The sequence below is a fragment of the Sebastes umbrosus genome, chromosome 4, assembly GCF_015220745.1.
Source record: "Sebastes umbrosus isolate fSebUmb1 chromosome 4, fSebUmb1.pri, whole genome shotgun sequence".
In the NCBI taxonomy this organism is placed as follows: domain Eukaryota; kingdom Metazoa; phylum Chordata; class Actinopteri; order Perciformes; family Sebastidae; genus Sebastes; species Sebastes umbrosus.
Window position 1 is genome coordinate 32,669,249 of NC_051272.1, and position 27,590 is coordinate 32,696,838.

Sequence of the window (27,590 nt, forward strand, 5' to 3'; positions counted from 1 at the left end):
TAGCTTGCCACATGTAATTGTAGTCTCTTTTTACTTTCTGTGTTTTGTCTGTATTCTCAGTCCAGATGTAAAGATCATGAACATGATGACGTGACATTTTCATTCATTAAAAGACACAATGACGTGGAGTGAAAGCGATACTAACCCAAAGCATTTTTCTATTCAGGTTTTAAATGGCCTGTGAGGCCTGTCACAAAGGGAATTGTGTTTCCCCGGTCTCACAGTAAAACAACAAAACAAATGAGTTCCTGTACACATTTGTCTTGTGTGCCTAAGTGTTTTGCATGTGTTTACCGAAGGATTTCAAAAAGGCAAATGGTCTAAATGGACCGCATTTATACAGCATATCGCTTCTCTAGTTTTAGTGACCACTCAAAGTGCTTTACAACACAAGCCAACATTCACCCATTCACAGTCACACACTGGTGATAGAGGCTGCTACTGTAGGGGTGTAAGAAAATATCGGAAATATCGAATATTGCGATATTATGTTGTGTGATACTGTATCGATTTTGAATTAATAGTTTACATGCAAAGATGAACTTATTTCTGTTTCAAAGAGATGCACCCTCTCAGTGTATGTGCCCTCTCAAAGTAGTGCTGTGATGATGGATGTTACAGGGACTGTAATGCAAATTCCACTGTTCTGATTGCATTAAAAAGTAAACATCTTTTCACTCAGATTTTATGCATATGGTGGTGTGTTCTTTATATTATTTCCTAAAATTAGATTTTTAAAAAATCACAATATATCACCTTACTTACAGTATCGCAATATATCAGAATATATTGTATCGTAACCCCTGTATCGTCATACGTATCATATTGTTAGATTCTTGCCAATACACAGCCCTAGAGGCTACCATAGAAGATGCTAACCTGCTCATCAGGAGCAATGAACATTCACATGCATGGGAGAAATTTGGGGTTCAGTATCTTGCTCAAGGACACTTCGACATGTAGACTGCAGGGGCCAGGGATCAAACCACCGACCTTCTGATTAGTGGGTGACCATTCTACCTCCTGAGCCAGACACTCCTCTGACCTTGGGACAACTTTTCTTATGGAAAACCTGACTATTTCCTCGCGCGTGTGCATGCACCTCAATGTACCACCTCAGGGATCAACCATACTGTACATACATAAACATTTATTAAGAATCATATCTCTCTCTGTCAGCTGCAGTGAAAGACAGCTTCCTCATTCTGGTCTCTGTGAGGGCAGCTGATTCATGTGCTGAAATAATCCAGGATGTCATCACAGCTTTTATGTGGGTGTTGGGGACTTCTGCTTGCCGGTTTGACTGTAAAGTGAAACCCTCTAAAACAGAAGGCAGCCCCGGTACACCCATGACATACAGGAGCTTATGATGTGTCATATCTCAGAAAAGTAATCTGTCTGACATTTGTTCAGCCGGTTGAGAACAATGTCTTTTAAAATATGGAACAGACATCCAAATAAGTGTAATGCCTGAAAATGCAAAAACTGTTTCAAATTAGGGGTTTCAAAAAAATAAGGATTCACCACTTTGCATCAATTTGATAACATAATGGCTGCATTCCACTTGGGCATGTCAGTTCCAGGTCCTGGTATTGTGATTATTAATCGACTGGGGCAAAGCCACCATTAGAGCTGTAGTGTATGATTTAAAAAAAAGTTATTTTTATAAAACGGTCACTATATCCTGACAGTAGTGCATGAGGCAAGTAATCTGAAAAAAATCATGTTCCTCCGGTGTCCTCCGGTGCTCCTAATGGCATTTGCAATATTTCACAGACCGGAGGAAAACAACCAGTCAGAGCTGATCTGGAGTCTGCCATCCAACTGCCGTCTCTGAGAGCCACGAGTCAATCTGTTACTGTAATGCCTATTTCTCTCCTCAAATGTTTTCAGAAACATCTCGTAGTTTACTGTTTAGCTGTAAAATGAGAAAGTTTGTGACCCGGCAGCCATGTTGAGATCAGTTGAGGAACTACCAAGCACCGCCCACCAGCCGGAGCACAGCCAATAGGAACGCTCTCTCTCTCTGAAATGACCTGTGATTGGTCAAAGTCTCCCATCACGGGCTAAATTGTGTAAAGCCTGAAAACAGAGCCATGAGGAGGTGCAGAAGTCTAGTTATCTCTCCGAACACTTGAATTACAATATGCTGAAAGGTTATTATGGAATTTTTGACCAAAGATGCCAAAAATATACTACCTACTGCAGGTTTAACTCTGAATACCTGCTGTGAGAGAAGCTCACTGCCTGTCTGCTTTGACATGTTATTGTTTCATGTAACAGGAGTAGGCTGCATGCTGAGCTATTGCTGTTGGAGTTTGAGTTCTCTTGTCAGTGCCCGATATCCCCGATAGCTCTCCAGTTGACGCATGCCTTGATTTACAGTGATATTAGAGTGCAATTAAAATGCACAGCCACTCTCGTTCTTCTTATAAAGGTTTGCACAGAAGCAATTGACCTTTCACTGTAACCTCATGGCTACAGAAGACAGTGCAATGTGCCAATAAGGCAGGTTCAATAGATGAATAACTATTTTACTGGGTGTCACTGATCCATGAAGAGCAGAGAGTTATAGATTAATTAAAAGGAGAGTAGAATCTTCAGAAGGAAATAGATGAGCACACAGCACAGTGTATTAGTAATTGGAGTGAATGGGGGAGGCAAAGTTGAATGGGAGGGGAAAAATACAGTAATTGTTCGAAAGCAGAATTATGTAAGACATCGCTGGGAAACAGACAAAGGGAAAATGTAGAAGGGAGGAGGAAAGGGGATCCGTGTTGCCTTAAAGTGGAAGTGAAACTGTAAACCAAGTTAAGCTGGTTTACTAAAGGGATTTCCAGTCTAATGAATAATTATATAACAAACATGACAAAGGTCAGCAATTAAAAGAAAAAAGAAGCTTTGTTTCATCTTTCGTGGTGAGAGCGCTGCCATGTTGCAGTACTCTAGTCTGTGACATCATGTGAATGATTGTCTCAGCTGAGTTACACAGAATCAACGGTAGAGACTTTGAAAGACGGAGACTGAGGAGACACAGGACATGTAATAAGTATACAGTGTACTAGTAGTATACTTGTAAGTGTACTACTTCTATACTTCTTGGGACTGAATTGGCCCACTTTTTAAGTATACATTTAAATATGCTTTAAATGTAAAAGTAGTAAACTACTACTACACAACTAGTTTACATCCAAATTGTATTTTTTACTGCAACTATACTATGAATTATACTACAAGTGAACTTATAGGTATACTGTTAGTTTACTAGTTATATACTTGTAGCCCACTTTTTAGTTTATGAAAGTATACTTTAAAGAAGACTCTCAGTAAACTACTATTTTTTTTTACTGCAAGTATACCTTTAAGATTTTTGTTTAAGTTAACTTGTAGTACTTAGCCAAACATACACTTTTCTGTATACTTTTCAGTATAAGCCAAGCATACTTGGACTTTTCTGTATACTTGCTAAGTACACGTAGACTTCTCTGTATACTTGTTGGTATAAGCCAAGTATACTTGGACTTTTCTGTATACTTGCCAAGTACACGTTGACTTTTCTGTATACTTGTTAGTATAAGTCAAGTATACTTGGACTTTTCTGTATACTTGCCAAGTACACGTTGACTTTTCTGTATACTTGTTAGTATAAGTCAAGTATACTTGGACTTTTCTGTATACTTGCCAAGTACACGTAGACTTTTCTGTATACTTGTTGGTATAAGCCAAGTATACTTGGACTTTTCTGTATACTTGCTAAGCACACGCAGACTTTTCTGTAAACTTGTCGGCATAAGCCAAGTATACTTAAGTATAATTTTTTTAAGTTAATCTCTGATAAATATATAAAAAGTAATCTGAAAGCATACTCTCTTTAAGTTTTAAAAGAAGTAAACTAATAGCACACTTGAATAAACTTTTTTTGTAAGGGTAGTCTGAGCCTAGCTCAGCTGTTAATGTTAGCAAGAACACTGTTTTCCCGATTGCAAACTGAGCATGCTCCATCCTCCCTTATTCCCACTTCCATTCATCTTGCACATTGAACTGCAAAGAACACAAGAGGAACTTGGCGTACTCTGTGTTTAGAGATTAGGGCCTTTGGTAAATCCATGAGATCGGTTAATTAGCCTACAAGGAAAGTATTAAATAACACCAGACTAACTTTGCAATAAAAATGACATCATTCAAACAGTAGCATATTTCATATGAGAGGCGAATAACTCAGAGGGGCGGATCATCAGTGGAGATAAAAAAAAACAACAATAACAACTGACATCAGAGCAAACAGACACCCCACTGTCAGCTTGTATTTTGAGTGTAAATGCACTCAGTAAACTCGATAAACAGATGCTCATTTGGGGTGAGAGAATGAAGTGGCCCCGGGCGCGTTAGTCTCTGACAATGGCACCTCTGTGCCAACACTGTGTAGCGCTGGCACACAGGAGCTCTGAGAACTGACCCATTCACTCTCACATTCCCTCTCTGTCACTCTGTCTTCCCTATTCACATGGCCTGGAAGAATCTGAAAAGAGACCCGCCCCCCCCCCCCCCCCCCACCACCCCCATTTGCTTTGCTCAGTCGCGCAAATTTCAATTTCCAAACCCCCCTTCATCCTCCCGCCAACCATTATCTCTCTCTCTCTCGCTCTCTCTCTCTCTCTCTTTCTCTCTCTCTCGCTGTGTCTGTCTCCCTCTTCACATTTCAGTCAGCCTTCCAACACCTTAGCAATTTACATTTTATTTTGACTGACTGCCACAGTGAAATACATCAGTAGCCTCATGCCATTCCTGGACCACAAAAACATTACAAGCAACCAAAATAAAAGAGTTTCGGAGGTCAGAGACGTAGTGGCTTTATAAAATCCCCGTATGGAGACCATGTGTGAGTCAAGATTTTGTTAAACAAATTATAAATTATAGACTTAAAGCTGCAGTGTGTAGAAATGGAGCAAATAGGATTAAAAAAAGTTATTTTTATTAAACGGTCACTGTATCCTGACAGTAGTGCATGAGACAGGTAATCTGAAAAAAATCATGTTCCTCTGTGTCCTCTGGTGCTCCTAACAGCATCTGCAAGATTTCACAGACCGGAGGAAAACAACCAATCAGAGCTGATCTGGAGTCTGCCGTCCAGCTACCATCTATGAGAGCCACGAGTTAATCACTCGCAAACTCCGACCAAACGGTCAAACTAGGCGGCGCTGATCAAATATGAATCAATATTCTGTTACTGTAATGCCTATTTCTCTCCTCAAATGTTCTCAGAAACATCTTGTAGTGTACTGTTTAGCTGTAAAATGAGAAAGTTGCCAGAAAAAATATGAACGGTGGTCAACGGAGAGAGACAAATGTTTTTTTGATGTTGTTTGAATTGCTCCATGAATCACACATATGATGTTTGTCAATTTAAAAGATAAATTTGAAAGTCAAGAAAGTTGTAAAACTGTTGAAGTATCAAACCGTAGAAATAAGTAATTAGAAAGACGACACACCCAAAAGTTGCGTAAGTGACGTCTCTCTCTCTGAAGCTACGATGTCTGTGTGTTTCCTACTGGGATGAACTCACACCAGCAACGGGTCTGATCCGTCTTTCTCTTCCCGGCTGATAAAAAGACCAGGAGTCACTGGATAAAACACATCAGGTCAGATCACGTTTCATTTGTGCGTGGAACACAGCTAAGTTAGCTAGCTAGCTAGTGTTGCTGACGTATATTGTGCGAAACGAGAGATGTAGTTCACTGAGCGGTTTCACACTAAACTAAATGATACTACGACAAACTGAGACTTTCTTGACCTGCAAAATTATCTTTTAAATTGACAAACATCATATGTGTGATTCATGGCGTAATCCAAACGGGATCAAAAAATGATTCATCTGTCTCTGTTGACTATTGTTCATATTTCTTTCTGAAATAAGGTCCTTTGTGGTCCACTGGAAGGGGCAGGACTTAGGCCTTCTATGAGGACAAGCCCAATAACCTTATATGGTATGGTTTTATTTCAAAAATGTGGAATAAGATATAAGGGAATATTTCTGGAGTAGATTAATTCATTACGTGGGAAGAGAGCCCCCCTCTCAACACACACACACACACACACCCATGGCCCCTGCCTTTTTCTTTCTTGGAGACGTTCTGAGCTCACTCCCAGACTGAGGGGTTGTTCCAACATCATTCGCTCTCACCAGACGACTCGGAGCACGCTGGTCCGTTTGGATTTGGGACCCTGCTGAGCTGTGACTAACCAAATGTTGAATCAGTCAAACAGCAGTGACGGAGACGCAGATTGAGAGTGAAAGGAAACAACTGACCAAGTTTGAAAGGCTTTTAATTCAAACTCTAAACTAAATGTCTTTTATTGTGTATCCATGACTGAGAATTATACTGACGTTTAATGTGTTTCAGTCTTTTGGTGTTTGCAGAAAAAAAAAAGACACGTCATCATCGGTGGGGTAGCATGTTTAAACTGGGGCAGAGCACGCATGCTCACACTTGTTGTTTTAGTTCTTTATCCGACCAACATCATCATCGTGTCTCCACACAAGATCGTCATCACACAAACATTTAGAGACGTTGGGTGGTTTAAAGACAATTCTTGCCTTTCTCTCTCTCTCTCTCTCTCTCTCTCTCTCTCACACACACACACACACACACACATGCTTGGACAGAGCACATGACTTGCTGTGGGCTGTAAAATATGCTGCTGTGTTGAGGAGGTCTGAGGAATGCAGGAAGGATCTGAGTGGTATAGTTCTGCAGGAACTGATCTGACAGTCCTTGTTTGGACACTCCTACATGTCCTGTATGCCAACATCTCTCTCTCTCTCTCTCTGTCTTCTAGACCAAGTTCAATTTAGTTGACATCCCAGAAAGTTACGCTAGGACTTGGTGTACGTTGTGATGTCTCACTCCTGCATTTTAACAAGCAAAACAATGAAACAAAGCTGGCAAATACAGACTTGGAAATGGCTAAGGGGAGTTGTAAATTGGGAACAAGAAAGAAAAAGCACTCCTCACATGAAGACATGAATGATGAAAACAAATCCTATTAGTCATAGTGCATTATAGCTCATTTCTGCATTAATCTAATAATCAAGATGCCTGTCGATCGATCCTATTGTGATCAAATGGACGCAAAATAATATATATGAAAACTAAACAACAACATGGCTGATCACAAATGAATTAGAACGTTCCTGGTTTGTGCATATATGTGTGATATTTTAATTCCACACAGTAAAGGCACACAATTATTGTCCCTGCATAAAAAGATAATTTAATATCTTATCCCTTAAATTTACACTATTACAAGACTTTGATGATGGAAGTTCATTGTTGACCTTTAAAGGTCTGTACTTAGAGCTGTCCGCTTGTGTTCGGATCACTCAGGACGCATGTTAATACACCAGGTCTGAACAGGGCCTTTGAACAGGTGAGAACAATGAAAATTGAACTCTGGTTGCACTCAGGGAAATTGTTGTGTGGTTTCTTAGGAATGAAAACAAATTCAAGGTACTGTGTGTATATCTGGAGGTGTGTGTTGAAACATCCAGTACCAGTAGTTCCTCATTCTTTGGAACGTATGCACAACAATATCAAAGAGGAAATGATGCTCACACTCAATTATTTTCTGCATGTCCCATACTGATATGACCCCCGGAAAGAGATCTAATCTATGTAAAAAGCATTAATCTCATTGACATGATTCCTTAAAGCTGCAGTGGGTAGAAATGGAGCAAATATGATTTAAAAAAGTTATTTTTATAAAACGGTTACTATATCCTTACAGTAGTGCATGTGACAGGTAATCTGAAAAAATCATGTTCTTCCGGTGCTCCTACAAGCAGTCAGAGCTGATCTGAGGTCTGCTATCCAGCTGCCGTCAACGAGAGCCAGCTGTCAATCACTCACCACCTCCGACCAAACGGTCAAACTAGGCAGCACTGATCAAATATAGATCAATATTCTGTTACTGTAATGCCTATTTCCCTCCTCAAATGTTTTCAGAAACATCTTGTAGTGTACTGTTTAGCTGTAAAATGAGAAAGTTTGTGACCCAGCAGTCATGTTGAGATCTGTTGAGAAAATACCAAGCACCGCCCACCAGCCGGAGTACAGTCAATAGGAACGCTCTCTCTCTCTGAAATGACCTTTGATTGGTCAAAGTCTCCCGTCATAGGCTAGATTTTCTAAAGCCTGAAAACAGAGCCATGAGGAGGTGCAGAAGTCTAGTTTTCTCTCAGAACACTTGAATTACAATATGCCGAAAGGTTATTATGGAATTTTTGCCCAATGATGCCAAAAATATGCTGCCTATACTACCCCCACTTTAACTCCCATGAGCTTAAACTACATCCTGGACTACTCACTTCCTCACAGTTTACTTGAAGCCACAGTGAGCGATACCAGGGCTCTGTCATTACGCAACCTGCTATTAGTTCTCATAGATCTCTGCAACCACCCAGCCAGCCTGTCAGACACAGAGAAGTCATGTTTGATCATTGGCTGAGTCAAGCAGACAAACCATTAATCCATTCATCTGGCAGCTGTAGCAGAATAACACACACATGCTGATGGTGTGTGAGTTTGAACAGCTGGGAGCCATCTACTGACCTGATACAGACCAGCAGCCGTCACTCACATTGAAAACATCACAAGTGACGAGAGAACGCACAAATTAGGCCTCTTCATTGGAAATCAGGGTCCAGCCTTTGATTATTTCACTGACTGTCCCCAGCCTCCGTAGATATGCTGACTTTCCACACCCATGTGAATGCAATGTGCAAGAGCCTTACTGACTGTGGATTCAAACGTTAGGACACAGTGTTCAATGGTATCACACTTATCAGCAATGTATTTGCCTATCCTGGTGAATTGCCTAGTATAGAGCATAACTGTTTAAATACACGGCAGAGAAAGGAAATATTCTCTAAGTGCAACTAATCTGATCATTCACAGTACAATTAGATTTTGTAGGAAGAGAGGATGTCAGCATAGCTAAACAGCATTACAGCTCCCGATTATTACAGTAATAAGTCACCTAATAACATTGCTTTTGAAATGACTAACGTTTAATAAGTGATGTATTCATTTATTGAGGTCTAACAGAATGAGAGCCGAGATCTGGGAGGATGGTTAGGCTGCAACAGAGGGATACGAGGATAGATCGTGCAGACCTAATTGACACACTGTATGACTAACACTAAAAAACATTTTGTCTTCCTTGCCCTGACCGCTGACTGGCTAAGCATGACGATTACAGCGGTGACCATGGAAACCCTTGGGAGTCCCCTAAGCTCCCAGAGACGGTTGCTGTGTGGACCTTGAATCCACAAGTGCTAAAATGCTCCCATTACCTCATCCTACATTGGTAAGAGATCTAAGAAGGCCTAAAATGAAAAATGCTACTTCAGACCTGTGTAATGGTCATACCTACTAACCTTGAAACCTAATTTCAGTTGGAAACTAGTCGTAGAAAACCTTGTAACACAACACAGATTATTTTTGTAGTTTCAAGTCCTTACCAAAAGACCTACTATTCATGGTAATATAGGCTTCAGAGACACAAAAAAATACACTTTGAGAAGCAGGTTTTGGAAAAAAACATCAATTTTTATTTTGAAATGACTGATCTTGTGCCCACTCGGTTTTCTTTCTTTGTTTTTTTTTACATTATTTTTTTGAAAATCTCTTCTGCCAATGACCAAGATAACAATGCTCTTAAAAATAAAATCAAAAGGTAAAACTCTTCAGAGAAAATAAAATTCATCTCAAAAACAAAAAAAAAAGGTACAAGAAAAACATCCATTTTTTTGCAGGGGGAAGAGAGGGATGAAAACAAATAAACAGAGATGCTACAACCGAGATATGGCTCCTCTTGGGTTGGAACGATGAGCCCAGGCCCATGTTGCTATGAGCTGTGAGCAGATCAAAGTTCCGCCCCCGTGTAAGGACGACAGCCAATCACAGTGTAGTGTTCACAAGCTCCCATGATGCCCCTCTCTCCCTGGGAGGCTAAGGCAGTCAAACACAGTAGGTTACAGTAGGCATGGATACCTTGGAGTGGTAGATCGTGAGATGAAACACCAGAGGAAAAGATCTCCAGTCTCAGAATCCTTTAAGATTCTGGGAAACATTCAATACTTGAGTACAAGTGCTGCTGAGAGTTATTATATTAGTTGTTTCTCTGTATTTCTGTTGCGTAATATCTACAGGCAGAAAGCCTCCTGTCAGACCAAGAGTCTCATTCTTTGCCATGTACCTTTCTACAAATTCTGCCCCAGCTCTGGAAACAACAACTGGAAGGAGAAAGTAAAAAAAGTAGATCGAAATAAGGTCCAGAAATGATCACACACGCAAAAAGACATATTTGGACTATAGCGATAAAAGGGATTGACAGCACACAGCACAAGTATGAAGACAGGAGGATGAATTACAGTCTGTCTCAGGACAAGACATAATGGTCGACTTTGAGGCTGTAATCCAAACACAGCTGTCTGGCTATAGAGATGAAGCGGTGGCTTAAAGTGTACTTAACAGTATAACTCAAGATTAGTCAAAGCAAGCCAGCGACCATCACCAAGGATACCGTTGGAAAATGGAGATCTTTTCCTCCTGGAGGTACAGTGTATCATGACTAAGAGCATGCTCTGGTGTCAAACACATGCCTGCAAGTACAGAGTTTCCTTTCAAAATGAGACGTCTATCTTCGTCAATGAACTCATTCTTATGACGCGGTCCATGATCACCATTTTGAAGTGAAACCCTTCAGTTTTTCCCCATCCTCATTACATGAAATGATTCCTATAGCAAACAGTTCTGAAGCCTTGATGCAACTTCCTACTACTCAACTGCAGCCCAGCTGAGATGAGGATGAGTGTGAGATGTTGATGCACAGCACAGTAGCTAACCAACCATGAGCTGACTTGGGAGAGGGCAGAGGCTGGGTGAGGAGAGAAGGCAGTTTGTGATAAGAGCGCGTATGCACTTGCTTTTAAGTACATATTTTGTGTGTGCACGGTGGCTAACTTGCATATTCTGCACTCCTTCAGAGTGTCGGTTACGCACATTCTCAGGAATCACTGACATGTACACGTTTGTCAGTGTGGACACGTCAGTGTACGCAGACACCCTATGTAGTAACAGATCTGCATCGAGTCCGCTGTCAGCGTCCTTTTTTGGACTTTAAGATCCAGCTCTTAAAGGAATAGTTCAACATTTTGGGATTTTTTGAGAAGGTCAATGCCTCTCTCATATCTGTCCGTTCAATATGAAGCTACAGCCAGCAGCCGATTAGCTTAGCTTAGTACAAAGACTGAAAATAAGGGGAAAAAGCTACTCTGGCTCAGACAAAAAAGGGAAAAAGAACATACCTACCAACACCTCTAAAGCTCATTCATTATATACATTGCATCTCATTTTTGTTACAAATAAACAAAGTGTAAAAATTACAATTCGGCGTCTCACGGTGGGTTACGTGCAAAACTATTTCTCAGCGAGGAACAGTGACTTCCAGGAGTATCCGCTGGTTGCCTGGCAATGGCTTCCATGTCGTTTTTACACTTTAGTTTTTGTACGGAGAGACATGAAATGTTGATTAATGAGCATTAGAGGTGCTGGTAAGCAGATTTTGTTACCTCTGGACCTGTTTCTTTTCACTAAGCTAAGTTAAGTAAGGGATAATGTACAGCGGGCCGGTCATTGTTGTGAAATAAACTGCGACTTAAGGGGTTTATTTCACAACAATGACCCGCTAGCTGTACATTATCCCGCTTATGACACGGCTACTTACTGAAGAAGTCTGACATCAGAACTGCGCCCATACCAACGGTATGTTATACATAGCAAAGGTCTGCTATACATAGCAACGGTCTGCTATAAAGAAATAACAGACCGTAGAACGTCGTAATTGACCAATCAGAATCGAGTGTTCAACACAGCCGTGTAATAACAGCTTCTAATCATCAGCTATAAATTTACAGTAAAGACGAGAAAGTGGTATCAATCATCTAACTCTGGGAAAAAAAGCATATTTCCAAAAAATATTCTTTAACAATACAGTAATGTCCTCGAGTGTCACCTTGTTAAGGTATCTTTGTGTGCAAAATCTGAAGGTCTCAAGGAAGATATTCCTGTGTCGGCCAGGGACAATTTGGCCCTGATCTGCCCCCAGATGTCCTGTGGATGTACTTTTTAATCTTCCAGATACACAAACCGATGCAGGCAAGTATGTGAACAATGCAGCTCACACGTACACTGTTAAAATAAAGTATATAAACGCTCTAATGCAGATGCTATCATTTTAGAGGTGCACCAACAGCATCTGTACTGGGCCAATACACTCAGTAACTACAGTAACACTGATGCTTTTTTATCTATTCTGAAGCTGATGTTGACAGTAAATGATTACGCTGTTAAACTAGTGGAAAAAAGAGAATCTACGATCTTCTAATAAGCCATAATTAGGCAGCATAAACAGTGTGTGGTTAGTATTTTAAAGACTGGTTGTACAAACTGCTCCTGGTGCACCTCTGCTTTGTTTGTGCGTGGATTTCCCTTTCATCAAGAGCCCTCTCCATCCCGCCTCGCCCTCTACCCAAGAGGTAGCAGCCTGCCCCAACCCCCTGCCCCCACTTGTTCTGCCACCACACCACCACCCCACCCACCCCCCCCCAATCCCAACCCCAACCCTTCCAGTGGACCATGGCACTTCTCTACTCTGCCTGAGCGTCATAGTTGGCTCCACCAGCCTTCTTCAGCTCTGTGCGGATGGTCTCCACATCCAGTTCCCTCGGGTCACTAAACATGAACTCCTTGGCAAAGATCTGCAGAAACAACATAGTTCAGAAAAAACAAAGTTATTGTTGTTGGAAAGAAACCAGGTTAATGTCTTAACATTTTTGTACATTCATTCTTAACCGCTTATCCTATTCAGGGTCGCGGGGGGCTGGAGACAATCCCAGCTGACATTAGGTGAAGGCGGGGTTCACCCTGGACAGGTCTCCAGACTATCACAGGACTGACACATAGACAGATAACCATTCACACTCACATTCACACCTACGGGACATTTAGAGTCAACAATGAACCTAACCTGCATGTCTTTGGACTGTGGGAGGAAACCAGAGAACCCGGAGAAAACCCACGCTAACACGGGGAAAACATGCAAACTCCACACAGAAGGACCTCAATGCATCAGTCAAGAATCTGACTGGGAAATCGATTCCAACATTCAGTACTTTTGATACTTGATGCTGAAGACACAACAGTGTCGGTTGATACCAAAAAAGTACTGATGTTCAATACCCAGCCCTACTTAAGATCCAGTCACACCAGAGAATGGCACAGAGGAATTCGGTTCTGTCTAGAAGGTAACCTGCAAATTGCCAAAAACTTGCAAAAACTTTTGCGAGACTTGCTGCCCGACGACCTATCCTAACCTTAACTATTCAAGGTCAATGCCTAACCTTAACTATTCAAGGTAAATGCCTAACCTTAACTATTCAAGGTCAATGCCTAACCTTAACTATTCAAGGTAAATGCCTAACCTTAACTATTCCAGGTTAATGCCTAACCTTAACCATTTGAGATAAATGCCTAACCGTAAGTATTCCAGACCAATGCCTAACCTTGACTATTCTTGATCAATGCCCAACCATAACTATTCAAGATCAATGCCTAACCCTAACTATTCAAGGTTAATGCCTAACCTTAACTATTCAAGATCAATGCCTAACCCTAACTATTCAAGGTTAATGCCTAACCTTAACTATTCCAGGTTAATGCCTAACCTTAACCATTTGAGATAAATGCCTAACCTTAAGTATTCCAGGCCAATGCCTAACCATAACTATTCAAGGTCAATGCCTAACCTTAACTATTCAAGGTCAATGCCTAACCTTAACTATTCTAGATCAATGCCTAACCTTAACTATTCAAGGTCAATGCCTAACCTTAACCATCTCACGAGAGTTTCCCAAATTGTGGGTTCCCCTTCTAGACATGCAATCAAATGAATCCACCAGGTGTCAGATATACAATAGGTAAATGATTTATCTTCTTGATACTTACAACTCTTTGGCAATAAATAGAACAGAACAGTTTCTTTGTCCTCCAGACGAGGATATAACAGCATGGCTGCTTGGTTAAGCATTAGTTAAGGGTTTGATCACTAGTATCACTATGGAGCAGTACTCCACAGGGTACCTTTAAAGCTGCATAAACATAAAAATAACATAATATCACCTGTTATCAAAGTTTCCATGTTGTTTAAATATTCAGCAGACAGAGCAACATTAGCATTCATTTGGAATCGTGTGTTCCATCTGATGAACGTAAGAACAATATTTACTCTCTGGGATGTCACCACGAGTGACCTCTTTCACATTACATGTCCTATTTTTTTCCCAATGTTAAAGGTATAATGTGTTATTGTTGTCGGCTGCTGTTTCTAAATCATTCTATACCTTGTTTTTCAGTTAATTCTTGCATATTATACCTTTAATATATTGGTTAATTTATAGTATTGATTAGTGCAGCTTTAACAATATGTGAAAATGAAGAACAGAAATGTTTACAGTATATTTACTCTAGGGCTGTCGATAGATTAAAATATTTAATCACAATTAATCACATGATTGTCCATAGTTAAGTTGGGATTAATCGCAAATTAATCAAATTTTTTATCTGTTCAAAATGTAACATAAAGGGAGATTTGTCAAGTATGTAATACTCTTATCAACATGGGAGTGGGCAAATATGCTTGTTTTATACAAATGTATATATATATATTGCTTGCTGTTATATACTATATTTAAAATCATTGTTGACAGTTTCATGTTATCCAGAGTTTAGATGGATTGTTGTTTTTAAAAATCCAGTTTTGTCCAACAGCACTCCGTTGCTATATTGCCTCTGTAACCACCCAGTTTTCCCGAAGGGACAATTACAGCTTCACTCTCTTTTACTCTCATGATAACAACTGTTAATTTAACTAGTACTCCACATGCGACACCACGGAGTCTCTGACCTGCACAACTTCCTTCACCATCGCCTTGTCAGTGCTGATCTTGGCACGCTGCAGCCCGCCGATCTTCTCACCGATCCAGGTGATGAGAGTGAACTTGGCTCGTTTGCTCATGGCATCTCCCATCGTGATCCGGACGTAGGCGAACAGACGAACGTCATCTGAGGGAAGAGATGGAAGAGGCTAAGACTGAATGTACACATTGGAGGTTCTTACAGCTGATGTTTTGAAATGTTACACACTTCATTCCACTATAGAAAACGCACACACTCTCCTGTCAGACACACACAAACAGCAGACAGTTGTTACACCAGAAATGACTTCCTGTCATGTGCTATAAGGTCATGCTCTGTTTTTACATCTGTTGATGGAAAAAAGCTACACAATGTGATCCCATAGTGTCACTTTGTTTTATGATGTGTAAGTCTGGTGTAGTAGGGCTGTACTGATTAGTTTGAAGCTTCATTCATAACATTCGAATGCTGCGCAGCTTTTTGTTTTTTGCATGTTTTTTTTCTGCACAGTTGCAGATAAAGATGAGGCTACACTACGGTGGTGGCTCCATAGCATTGTTTCTGATTTGTGTGATCCAAACATTTCCAACAACTCCAGAGCGTTATAAAGACCAAAAATCGAAATTTATTGAAAAAAAGATAGATGTAATCATTATTAAAATTCACAAAATGTTTTGATATAACAAAATATTCTGCTTCAATCCATATTTGTTGGCATTTAGCCTTTCAAAAACAACATTTTCCCTACGGTCCAAAAAACTGTTTGCTCTCCTGCTTGCTAGGGGTGTAAGAAAATATAGGAAATATCAAGTATCGCGATGTTATGTTTTGTGATACTGTATTGATTCTGAAAAACACTGTATCGATTTTTAATGAATAGTTTACAGGCAAAGATGAACTCAGTCAATATTTTATTTCATTTGCAAAGAGATGCACCCTCTCAGTGTATATGCCCTCTCAAAGTAGAGCTATGATGTTGGATGTTACAGAAACTGTCATAAATGCAAATGCAGATCCCACTGTTCTGATTGAATCTCTAAACTTTCTTTTAATCAGATTCTATGCATATGATGGTGTGTTCTTTATACTATGATAGTTTTGCTGACATTAGCTGACAAATTGCAATATATCGCCTTGCGTACAGTATTGCAATATATCGCGATATATTGAATTGTAACCCCTGTATCATGATACTGTACATATCGTATTGCCAGATTCTTGCCAGTAAACAGCCCTTCTGCTTGCTGCACGTTAAGGGAGGCTCGCACCTGTAATAATAGGGCAGTCTAGCAGCAATCTATCATCACCATAAATTACATTTATAGAGCGAAAATAATAAAAAATCTATTTTCTCCATATTTTTTTAGGGCGATGACGTCATAAAATATGATGACAGACATTGAAAGAAAAACCTCAATAGAAGCTTCAAATGTAAAATCTTTTAAAAAGACGTTTGTTACAGCCCTGTGGTGTCGCGTCAAGTGTTTCTGTCTTGTTGAATACTAGGCTCTGCTTTTTGTAATTCCATTGCTCTGGCGGAGTCCCAACACCCCTAAACTGGGTGAAGCGTGTGTGTGTGTGCGTGTGTGTGTGTGTGCGCAATGAGGAAATATTCAGGTCAACAGACTAAATGAGTAAAATCTTTTGTGAGCCTTGCAGTTGTGTCCCAGTGACCACGCCTGTCACTCTCACGGTGGTCCGCTACTAGAACTGACTGTGAATAATGTCTGAATACATGCAACAAGGTTAAAAAGAAGAAAAAAAAACACTTGTGCTGTTTTTCTTTCTGGCTTGTACCTCTTCAGGCCTCTAAATCCCATTCAAATTAAACAATGTGGGCAGGGAACATCACTCTTTAGCGTGAACTGCCCACAGACATGCAACATGTAATGAGGTCCGCTCTGCAAATTATCACGGGAGTAAAGTAAAAAACAAACGTTGGTCTAACAGAGTTTTAAAATGTTTTTCCGGATGTTTACATGTATGAAAAGATCCCAAATGAACACTGTAGGTGGACTACTTGTATCTTGAGAACTGAATCAGCAGGTCATGAAGTTGCACTTTTTATTATTTTCAAATAAAAGGCGTATGTATTTGCCATTAATCTATGTTTACTTGTTTATATCCATAATCAATTCATCCCTGATTCCCTTACAATAAAGACATTGAAGAATCCTGACCTGCACTGTCCGGTATCAGATATTAATTTCACAGTCACTCTGACTGAATTTTTGGCAAAAAGAAAAGTTACTGAATCGATTTCAAGTCATTGAATCGTATCGTATCGCTCTGGATGAGCCAAATATAAGCCTTGAATCGTATCGGAACCATGGAAAGTGATACGTATGGTATCGTTGTAAAAACGTGTTGTTACACACCTAATATATACTGTACATATATAGTTCTTCCTACTCTTGCTATATATGGCACTTCATTAAAAGGTTTTAAATGAAAGTGTTTTCAAAGTAGACTATGCCACATCAAATAGGCACATTTTTGGTTAAGCCCGCCTCTATACAAACTTAGTACCACCCCTTAGGTGCACTTCTCCTTTTATGGACCAAAATGGTATCACTCATGTCTTTCATTGGACACTCTCCTTGCCTCTCTCTTTCTGTCAGTCTAGGACAATGATTGGCCTGAATCCAATATGACCATATACCCAACCCACCTTTGCAGGTGTTCCATTGGCTCATATGTGTGGATGTATATGATTGGATGTCTGTCGTATTTTTTTACCTCTTTAAATTTTTTCTGCTTCATACCTACCCTATTTAAATGTGTTTTTATGATGACCCCGATGGAGGCCACAAGCTGAAACACATTGGTCTCACAATAAAGTTGTTCTTTATACTACAAGTGTTGCTGGAGTTTTGACCCCTTCAGACTTTTTTCTTTCTCCATGCACCTTTGGAAGTAGGTGAAGTTGTGCAAGACACCCCCGCTCTGCTTCTATAATAAATCTAATAAGCCCTCTATTTAGCTCCTGCACTTGATTGTCACATGTTCTAACAGCCGTCATATTGGCAGGCAGAAAACACACCATTCTCTGTCCTGCCGGCAAATAATGGCATGTGTAATAATTGCTGAGGTAGCCAGTTTCACATCAGATATTCTTAGTAAAAATTATACATTTCCACTATGCCAGACATGTGCTAAAAACTGCATGAGGAAGAAGAGGCACTGAACCCAGAGTTTTATTTCGACATATTCCTTTCCTTCCGTTCCTTTATGGATATTTATTTATTCATCAGCGATTAAAAGCACCATAGTGGGGAGACAACTATAGAGGAAGTGATGTTTTTGTGGTTAAACTTGGAGCCAACAGAGCTCACAAGGTTTTGCAGTGATCATTTTCTAAATGATGACTTTCATATTTTCCAACCCTTGACATACACACATAGTCAGCTGATTCAACTAAGTCAGGGGAAGTGGACTTTTTAGATTTTTGATTTGTTAAAGAAGATATAGAGAAGGTGTAGTACAGTGTGTAGAAAAATGTAGGCTACTCTTGAAGTTACTTCACTTTAGTTTATACATGAAGTAACAGAGCGTTTATTTCACACACACAGATGTCCAAGTGTGATTATGCCATTCACACCTATTTCCCTCAAGACTTTTTAGGGCTGGGACGATTCACCTATCTCCTGATTCAATACCATCACGATACTTGGGTGCCGATTCGATATGTATTGTGACTTTTAAGTATTGCAATTCGATATTGCGGTTTTTGTTAACTTTTTTAACACTAGTCCATGGGAAAAAGTTGAATCATACACTTCTGGGGACTTTTACTTTGAAAAATATATAAATGAATACATTAAGAAGGTTTGATTTTCAGAATAAAGACATGTCTCTCACAAATTAGTGGTATTTTCTTTTTAATTTATAAGGGACATGTAATGTTTTATACTTCTGGTGAATATAATCCAATCGATCTTATTTCCATATATGTATTTTGTATATACAGTTCCCTTTGTTAACACCTTATTTTGAAAACCGGACGTAGTCACACCTGTATACTTCCGCTAACTTCTCCAAGGTCATCTCTAGCTCTCCCGTCAGCTCCGTTCTCTTTATACATCCATGGTCAGCTCCATCGAGGCCGTTTGAATGCATTTAACATAAATGTCAGTATATGGGTGCTCTACAGTTGTAGCGTCGGCCCATTTGACCACGGAGATGAGAGTGACGGCCGGCTCGACCGCACGTTACCGCGATACGACAACGTTTCCTGTCCGTGTTAGCCAGAGTTCCAGAGTTAGCATGCAGCGTGATGTCTAGTTCTGCTTTTTCTGTCAATGTGTGAAACCCAAAGTGTTTCCATACATTGCTGGATGTGTAGTGTTTACCACGCTGGATTTAACATGTGAGGGGGCAGGTCGTATCCACGCAAACCCTCCAACGTTTTATACTTTTTTGTGCCGGCTCACTGTGGCCGGCTGGTTTGTTTTGGTTGACGGATACGGAACGGATATGACGTCACGTTACTCAGACTACAACAATAAAAGCGATAACTTCATTCTATCTCCGCATAGACTCAAATGTTGCAAAAAATATCTATTTTGGCATTAAAGAAACTATTTCAAAATTGTAAAAAAAAAAAATTGCGATACATTGGTAAATAATTTTTTTTTTTACACCCGTACTATAATTGCCACATTTCTCATGTTTATGCGGTGTTTGAATGTTTAGCAAAGAGGTGCACTTCCTAAACATTCAACAACATTCAATGGTGAAACAGACCTGCCATGGGAATTTCAAAATAAAGGAGTATCTTGAAGATGACGATATATATTGATGTTTTCACTTTGCATCGATGATATTTAATCCATATCGATGTATCGTTACACCCCTATATACAGGAGATGAAATTAGCACCTGCCGCCTGCCAAATACAGGGTAAATGTTGGCTGTGGCAGGTAAAATTTTAGGTCACCTGCCACCATGGCATATTTCTACTGTCTGGTACCACTGACTCAGTGTTTACAGTACTAAAGCGTTCTAGATAGATTTCAGAAGTGGCCGACAAAAACCTGGAGTGGCCGGTAGAAATGTTCAGTAACCAGCCACAGTGGCAGTAGCAGTTTCAGACCCTGCCTACATACCAGCAGGTAGCGGTAGTCAGTATTCGTCATTCAAAAAAGGAATCCGGAAGACCGAGGACTGCGGACATACAAGATGCATAGATACATAGATGAAACAAAGCAGCGTCTGCCGACCATTTTCACATCACTCTCACTCACCACTCAGCTTCATTCCAGATGGCCATGTTGTGAAATACCCATGTGTTGGAATGATCAGATGAAAAACGAGAAGAGGCCTCTGTGTGTGCCCTCTTGACTTTACTCGTTGGCTTGCTTTCCTCACTTCCGTTTCTCTTCTTGTGCACAAAGTCACTTAAGCTGAGCAGCCAATCAGAGTGATTTCTCTCACCGAAGGGTTCCGGTGCCGATTCAACATGCTGAATCGGTCAAAAAGCCACTGACACAGGCCGACAAGTGCCGACTAGTGCCAACGCTGCGGAACCTATGGCCACAGATGCTCAACGACGGCCACATTGGCCGACAGACAACTACTGGCAAAGAAACCCCTGACACTCATTATGTTTTCATCTGGAATTAACATCCTTACTGGATTAACAACACACAAAATCTGGATGTAAATCCATTGAAGACATACTGAAGATCTATAAAGACCAATCACAGTTGACCAAAAGTCCATTTTCCTGCACTAACACTACTGCAATGCACCACTGACTGACAGAAACCCAGCCAGAATTGTTTAGTGTCACTTCTTAAATTCTACCAGGCAGCATTATTATGAAACATCACCCTAAAACGCAAAGTGGAGCAGCAACAGTGATCAGAGCATCCCATCCCCACTGACTGGGACAGTCAGCATCACACAACAGCCAGTATGTGCAACATGAGCACACCTTGTGCAGCTCACTGCTGGAGGGATGTAAGTTTTCATCATGATCAGCTTGTGTCTGTGTGCAATTCATTGACTAGTTGATAGAGTTCATTTTGATATTCGGTTAATCGGTTAAAGCTTCAGCAGGCAAAATATTTTTTGATTTGTGATTGATAGCCGGCAGCTGGACGGAAGACTCCAGAACAGCTCTGATTGGTTGTTTTCCTCCGGTCTGTGAAATCTTGCAGATGTCATTAGGAGCACCAGAGGACAACGGAGGACCATGATTCTTTTCAGATTACCTGTCTCATGTCAGGATATAGTGACCGTTTTATAAAACATTACTTTTTTAAATCATATTTGCTCCGTTTCTACCCGCTGCTGCTTTAAGATATTTATCAAGCAAAAATGCTAAACATTCATTGGTTCCAAGTTCTAAAACGTGACCTGTTTCATGTCATTTTCACTTTCACACTTTTGGATTTTAGAAAGTTGGTTGGACAAAACAAACAATTTGAAGATGTCCTCTTGTCATCTATTTTCTGATCAATTTATTGACTAAATGAGGGGCACTACATCAGTTTAATATTGCACTTCCATACAGCTGAAGTACGTACAAAATAGAGATTAAAAAAACAATGGTCAAAATTGAAGCAGCAGAGGCCAAGATATTCCGACTTCGTCAGAAAAACTGCAACTCAATGGTGTCTTTCGTGGACCCTCCCTGTCTGGTAAATACCCACGTCTTGCAAACTCTACATCCCCAGTTTGTAACTCAGGCTTTCTGTCACAAAGTTGTAGTCTCCAATGCAGCCCTATAGCCACGATAACCAACATAACAAACTAAACACTCAGAAGGACACTCAATCACCTTATGAATTTAAATTAAGATAATTCTATTTCGAATGATAAATTCTGAAATCAAATTCTGTTCATTTAAGCCGAGTTACTGTTAAAAAGGTCAGTTGAGTTTACTAAATGGCATTAAAGAGTTTTGACAGTGGAACCTGTATTATCTTTATGTACCTGTTGAAGCAGCTGATTAGGACTTAACTTGGCAGAGCCTCAGGAGCACCGTTCTCAGATCAGACCAGCTGCACATTAACAGGAGCAGCCACAATAAAAAAGTCTTATCAGTGCAGCCACTAAGGACATGGCTAGTTTCAACGCCTTGCCTGGGCCGACACACACACACACACACACACACACACACACACACACACACACACACACACACACACACCTGATTCAACTAAGTCACCTGAATTACCTCCCTTTGTCTTTCTTATCTGTCATTGTCACCCGTTTGAGATACCAGTGAGGAACCAGTATAAACACATACCGTCACCCCAACCTGGAGCTTGCCCACACACCCACACTTCCTCCCTCTGGTTTCCTGGTTTGTCTTCCCTTTAAAGTCATGCTGACACTGCATGCAGCCCCTCCCTCCCCGCTGCAGAGAAAACTGCACTGAAACTACAGCAATGATGAGACAGCAAAAAGAGACTTGTTGGGAGACACGTTGCTCTGCAAAAATTTACTTCAGTTTAGCACACCAAAGGTTATCTTCCTGTGTACCCTCTCTGAGCCCTCGCTCAGCCATACATGCTGAAAATCAAACATTCTTACTGTATTAATTTAGATATTTTCCAAAGTAAAAGTCCCTAGACGTGTAAGATTTAACTTTTTCCCATGGTCTAGTGTTAAAAAAGTTAACAAAAATAAATCACAATACTTGTAGAATCACAATATTTAAAAATCCCAATACATATCGAATCGGCACCCAAGTATCGTGATGGTATCGAATCGGGAGATGCGTGTATCGTTCGAGCCCTATACTGCTTTTATAGGACATTGTTCAACCGAGTCCTAAATCCTTATATCTAATTTGATTTGCCACCATGACTTTTAAAACATGGTTTCTGCTGATAAAATAAATGATTCATTGTAAGTCACCAAATTATCCGTCCTGAATGTCCCCTGATGGGAAGGTGTTTCTCCGATTTTCCTCAAATCTTCAAAATAGATTTCTAGTGTTTTTAGCCATGTTAGAGGCATGGCTCTAGGGAAGGAAATGTTGGTCGTTCCATCCACCACTTTTGTCAAGATTGAAATTGCTCGACAAATATTGGATGGATTGCCATGATTGAATTTCATACAGACATTCATAGTCCCCGGAGGATGAATCCTACAGACTAGAAGAAACTCTAGTGCCACCATCAGGTTGCCATTTTGGATTTTGACAACCTTTCACCTGGATTGCTGTGAAATTCCTTACCTAATTAATCCTTTGAATTTTCATCTAGTGCCACCAGCAGGTCAGACTTTACACTTATCCAGCGAAATATCTCAACAAGTACTTCATGGGTTGTTACAAGTTGGTTATAATCAAGGTACACATAGTGGCCGTCCACTGGCTGTAATGGCACATTTGCTTCAAGTATTTTGTCATCTCAAATCAGAGGCTCCAGATTCAGCAACATGTCTGTCCTCCTGCCTTCAGATGGCTGCAGGGATTTAAGGAACTGAAGGAGGTTTTCATACAACACAAATCAGCTGTGGACAACAGATACTGTAAGAATCACTCATATGAATTTATAGATAAATGCAGACTGATTTACTGCTGTGTTATTTTTGTTATTTTTTGTAATGGTATTTTAAAATTTGCATTCAACCGTGATGTCTAGCTCTGCTTTTCCTGCAATGTGTGAAACCCAAAGTGTTTCCCTACTTTACTGGATGTGTAGTGTTTACCACGTTGGATTTAACATGTGAGGGTGCAGGTCGTATTCATGCAGACCCTTCAACGTTTTCTACTTTTTCGTTTCGTTTTGGTTGAAGGATACAGAACAGATATGACGTCATGTTACTCAGACTACAACAATAAAAGCGGTAACTTCCTTCTACCTCCGCATAGACTCAAATGAAACAAATATATCGATTCTGGCATTAAAAAATAGATATCAAAATCGTAAAAAAAAAAGTTGCGATACATAGGCGAATCGATTTTATTCCCCAACCCTAATGCAATATATATTATCTTGCATTGATCCAGGTTGTGCACACCACAATCCATCCACTTCCTACTTCCTGCAGCTGGATAACTTAAAGATCAATATTCAAAAGGAGTCTTCCTCTTTGAGTCTCACTCAGACGAGCCGTCTGCATCAGCTCCTCTTACACTCAGAGGGTTTTTTTTTCTCTCTGGAGAGTTACAACTTCACTGCTAAATAAGAAAAACAAGCCCATACGTGTGTCATCTCTGAACAGGAACTGACGGTAAAATGCACCAGCTAAAGTGTTGTAAAGCATGGTGATAAATGACTTATTTCAACATAGGAATGTGAGCTCTGAAATATCAGGAAGAAAAAGAGGAGAACAGCCCTGAGGCAGCAAGCTTTAAAAACAACAAGAGCAAGCATCAGAAAGAGCCACACCCAACATCGGAGCAGATGCTTTACTCTATAACACACAAGAAAGGGACCTTACACAGAGACTGAGATTTTTTCTCTACATCCAGCCAGCACCCATAGTTATTTTTGCTCACTGGACGTCATTATTTGAAAGTCCCTCCTCGACTTTTTTTTGCTATCTTTCTCTTTTTGTGATGAACAAAGAATGGGCTCCATGCAGACAGACATACTACTAATCAATCACTGTGCTGTGCAGTGAATATACAGCAGACACACAATCAGACAAGAGGGAAAACATGTTATTCAGCAACATGTACTAGGCACATTTTTTTTTTATTCAAAGTAAGTGACAAACTTGTATGAATGCCAACTATTTGGAGAACAAGGCCTAAAGTTTAAAGTAGGCTTCTGCATCCTCCCAATTCTGCACTGCCATACAAAAAGGTTGACCTTAAATATTTCACCTTGTAAAAAAACCACGCACCGGGTATTGTAGAAGAGATTATGCAATGCATACACTGGTAAGTGCTTTGACAGTGTAGTTATTGTAGGCTACAGGGCTCAAGGCCAATGGGTGACAGAGCACAGAGTCTTAAAAGATTAGTGTCCTGCCAAGTCAAGCTGCGTGGCATATATACAGTAGGCTGTTTAACCCGTCCAGAGACAACACAAAATGACTAGTCAGCAGCAAAGGAGATACTTGTTAACGTTTGGTTAACAACTATAGGGCGGATTATTTAAAATAAAAAATCTGCTCTTTACCTGTGCACATGCTCTTGAAGTCCTCATAGTCAGTTCCTTGTCCGCCAGGCTTGATCGTAGTATCCTCATATTTAAACACAGCCCTGGAAGATGCAAAAATACATTATCACTTACTGTATTACCCAGTCTCATAATCTGTTGATTCACCATAATAGCATTGGGTGCACATCAGGCTCATTTTGCAGCCTGAAGCAATGCAAAAAATGCCTAAAACACCCATGCAAGGTGGTGAGCTGTGTGTGTGTGTCAGCCATGTGCAAGTGTCACTACTAGCTATAACGTTATCCTCTCTGAATACAGGACAAAGGAAATTACTTCTACCCCGCTGGGCCTGATAACTGTGCAGTGTGTGACCGCTAAATAGCCAGAATACAGATCAGCTAGATGGGATCCGCTATAGGACAGGACACTGGATGCTGCATGGAGGCTATTTTAGCCCAATATTGTTATAAGCCTAAGCATTGGGATCAGGATGTCTCCAACCAAACCCCTCAATGTGCCATTATAGCGCGTATTCAGAGTGAGCAGGTTGAACTACATTAAAATATCACGCAATTTAACCTCGCCTTGGTTAAATGCAAACCCTCATGCGGCATATAATACATTTGATTACATTTTCTATGTCTTTATTAATCTATCATCCATTCGGCGTGCATCCAGTGAGCCAAACTGAGCTTATTTAAATAAAATGTAAAGTTTTATGAGAGGTCCGCCTCTTATTTTAGCAGCCTTCGCCACCGTGAAGACACAGTGGGCGGTAACGGGCTGTGAATTAAATTATTTTAACTGAGATGAGAAAAAAAACAGGATTTATTGATGTATTATATGGTTGCCGAATTAAAACACGACTAGTAAATCTTCATTATTCATTATGATGTACACGGTTATATGTAGGAAACATGTACTAACATAGGATATAGACATAATAGTCCCATTCTCTAAGGGAGTATGGATAAGTATCCGCATACTCACCAGTTAACGTCTTTGCTATCTTCTCTGACATCGTTGTAAGCCTCTCTGCAAGCCTCTTTATCGATCTGGGTTGCCATTTTTCGTATATAACGTGAGACAGGAATGAAACAGTGGTAGTCAACGTTGCGTCCAGATGAAGAGAGAGAGAGAGCTACACAGTGATACAGCAGCTAACTTATACAGCTGATGATATACATCTATCCACTGAGATATCGTTATACAATCACTACTAAATCACGACCACTGCACTGCAACGATGAGCCGGTCTTCATGTAACGGAACAGGACGTGTCTCTTCTTCTGCAGGCAGCTCGCTTCTTTATTTCCTGTATTAAGAGACTTTATGGGCGTTGGTGATGCTCGTCGATCAGGTTGCCAGCAGAGAAGAGAAGAGAAGAGAAGAAGAAGTCCCTCCAGACGTCGGCTTCACCTTCTGCCTGTGAATGGTCACTGGTAGGATGAGGGCCAGTCGTCAAGGCAACCACGACATACAACAGTGCGTTTCCGGTACGGGCTTTCAAAACAAAGTAGACAAAACACTGCTGTGATGTATTTATTCCAGACATATACAGTATATATCTTTTTTTTTTATTTTTTTTTTTTTTTTTTTATCAGAATCAGAATCAGAATCAGAATGGTGTTTATTGCCAGGTGTAAGAGGTATACACTATGAATTTGCTTTGGTTTTGTTGGTGCAAATAAGCAGTATAATAACAAAATAATAGATAAAAACGTTAGAATAAAATAAAAATAAAAAAAATTGAAATTCTACCAGTATACAATATGAGCTATAAACAAAAATAAACATGATATAAACACCAGGCCCGGTGAAAAAATGAGCGTAAAGCCTTAGAATCGTCACCTCTCACCAACCTGGTTAGGACACCAGTAGGCCTAATTTTCAATTTATTTAAAAAAAAAAAAAGTTTTCTCCGTAATTTGACAGCCTATTATCTTTATGAGACATTTAGTATTTCTAATTTCCCCACATTTGCTATATTTGAGTCTAAAGTAATCCTTAATAAACAATAACTGCCACCAACAACAGAAGAGTTAAATTGTAAAATGCATTTCATGTCTGTTGACGTCCTGTGAAGGATTATATATTGTTGGAAGTACAACTGATTTGCTTTTGTACGCCATAAAATGCAGAATAGGGGATTAGTCTATTTCACACTGTTTTATTCTGAAACAAAACAATCCACTTCCGGTTTTAAATGGGCTAAATCTGTGTAATTGTCCAGTGCAGCGGTATTAAAATCCGCCAATTGTGTTTCAATTGTTTTATTTCAGTTATAAGATTTGTCCCTGAGGGACAATTCTTTTTAAATACAAGCACCCACATATATACTAGGTTATACAGTACAAAACTGTAGGACATTAAATAGGCCTGTCGCAAAATCCTGTTCATTGCAACATCCTTAACAATGCAGGTAGGCCTACAGCACAAGACTAGCGGCTACTATACACTTACATACAATACAAACGTTATA

General features: G+C 40.1%; 1 protein-coding gene across 1 annotated transcript; it reads right to left on the bottom strand.

The window, feature by feature from the left end:
* Positions 1-12,663: 12,663 nt before the first annotated feature.
* Positions 12,664-26,553, bottom strand: cotl1 (coactosin-like F-actin binding protein 1). Its single transcript, XM_037768343.1, has 4 exons — positions 26,099-26,553; positions 25,127-25,209; positions 15,025-15,182; positions 12,664-12,820 (listed from the first exon to the last, which is right to left on the bottom strand). Exons 1-4 carry the CDS (start codon positions 26,173-26,175, stop codon positions 12,710-12,712), a joined length of 429 nt encoding a protein of 142 aa, XP_037624271.1. The 5' UTR covers positions 26,176-26,553; the 3' UTR covers positions 12,664-12,709.
* Positions 26,554-27,590: the final 1,037 nt, after the last annotated feature.

Coding starts and splice junctions, on each gene's coding strand:
- cotl1 (XM_037768343.1), bottom strand. CDS start 26,175: ATGGCAACCCAGATCGATAAAGAGGCTTGCAGAGAGGCTTACAACGAT. Junction 25,210..26,098: donor GATAGCAAAGACGTTAACTG/GTGAGTATGCGG, acceptor TGCATCTTCCAG/GGCTGTGTTTAAATATGAGG. Junction 12,821..15,024: donor TGGTGAAGGAAGTTGTGCAG/GTCAGAGACTCC, acceptor TTGTTTCTGCAG/ATCTTTGCCAAGGAGTTCAT.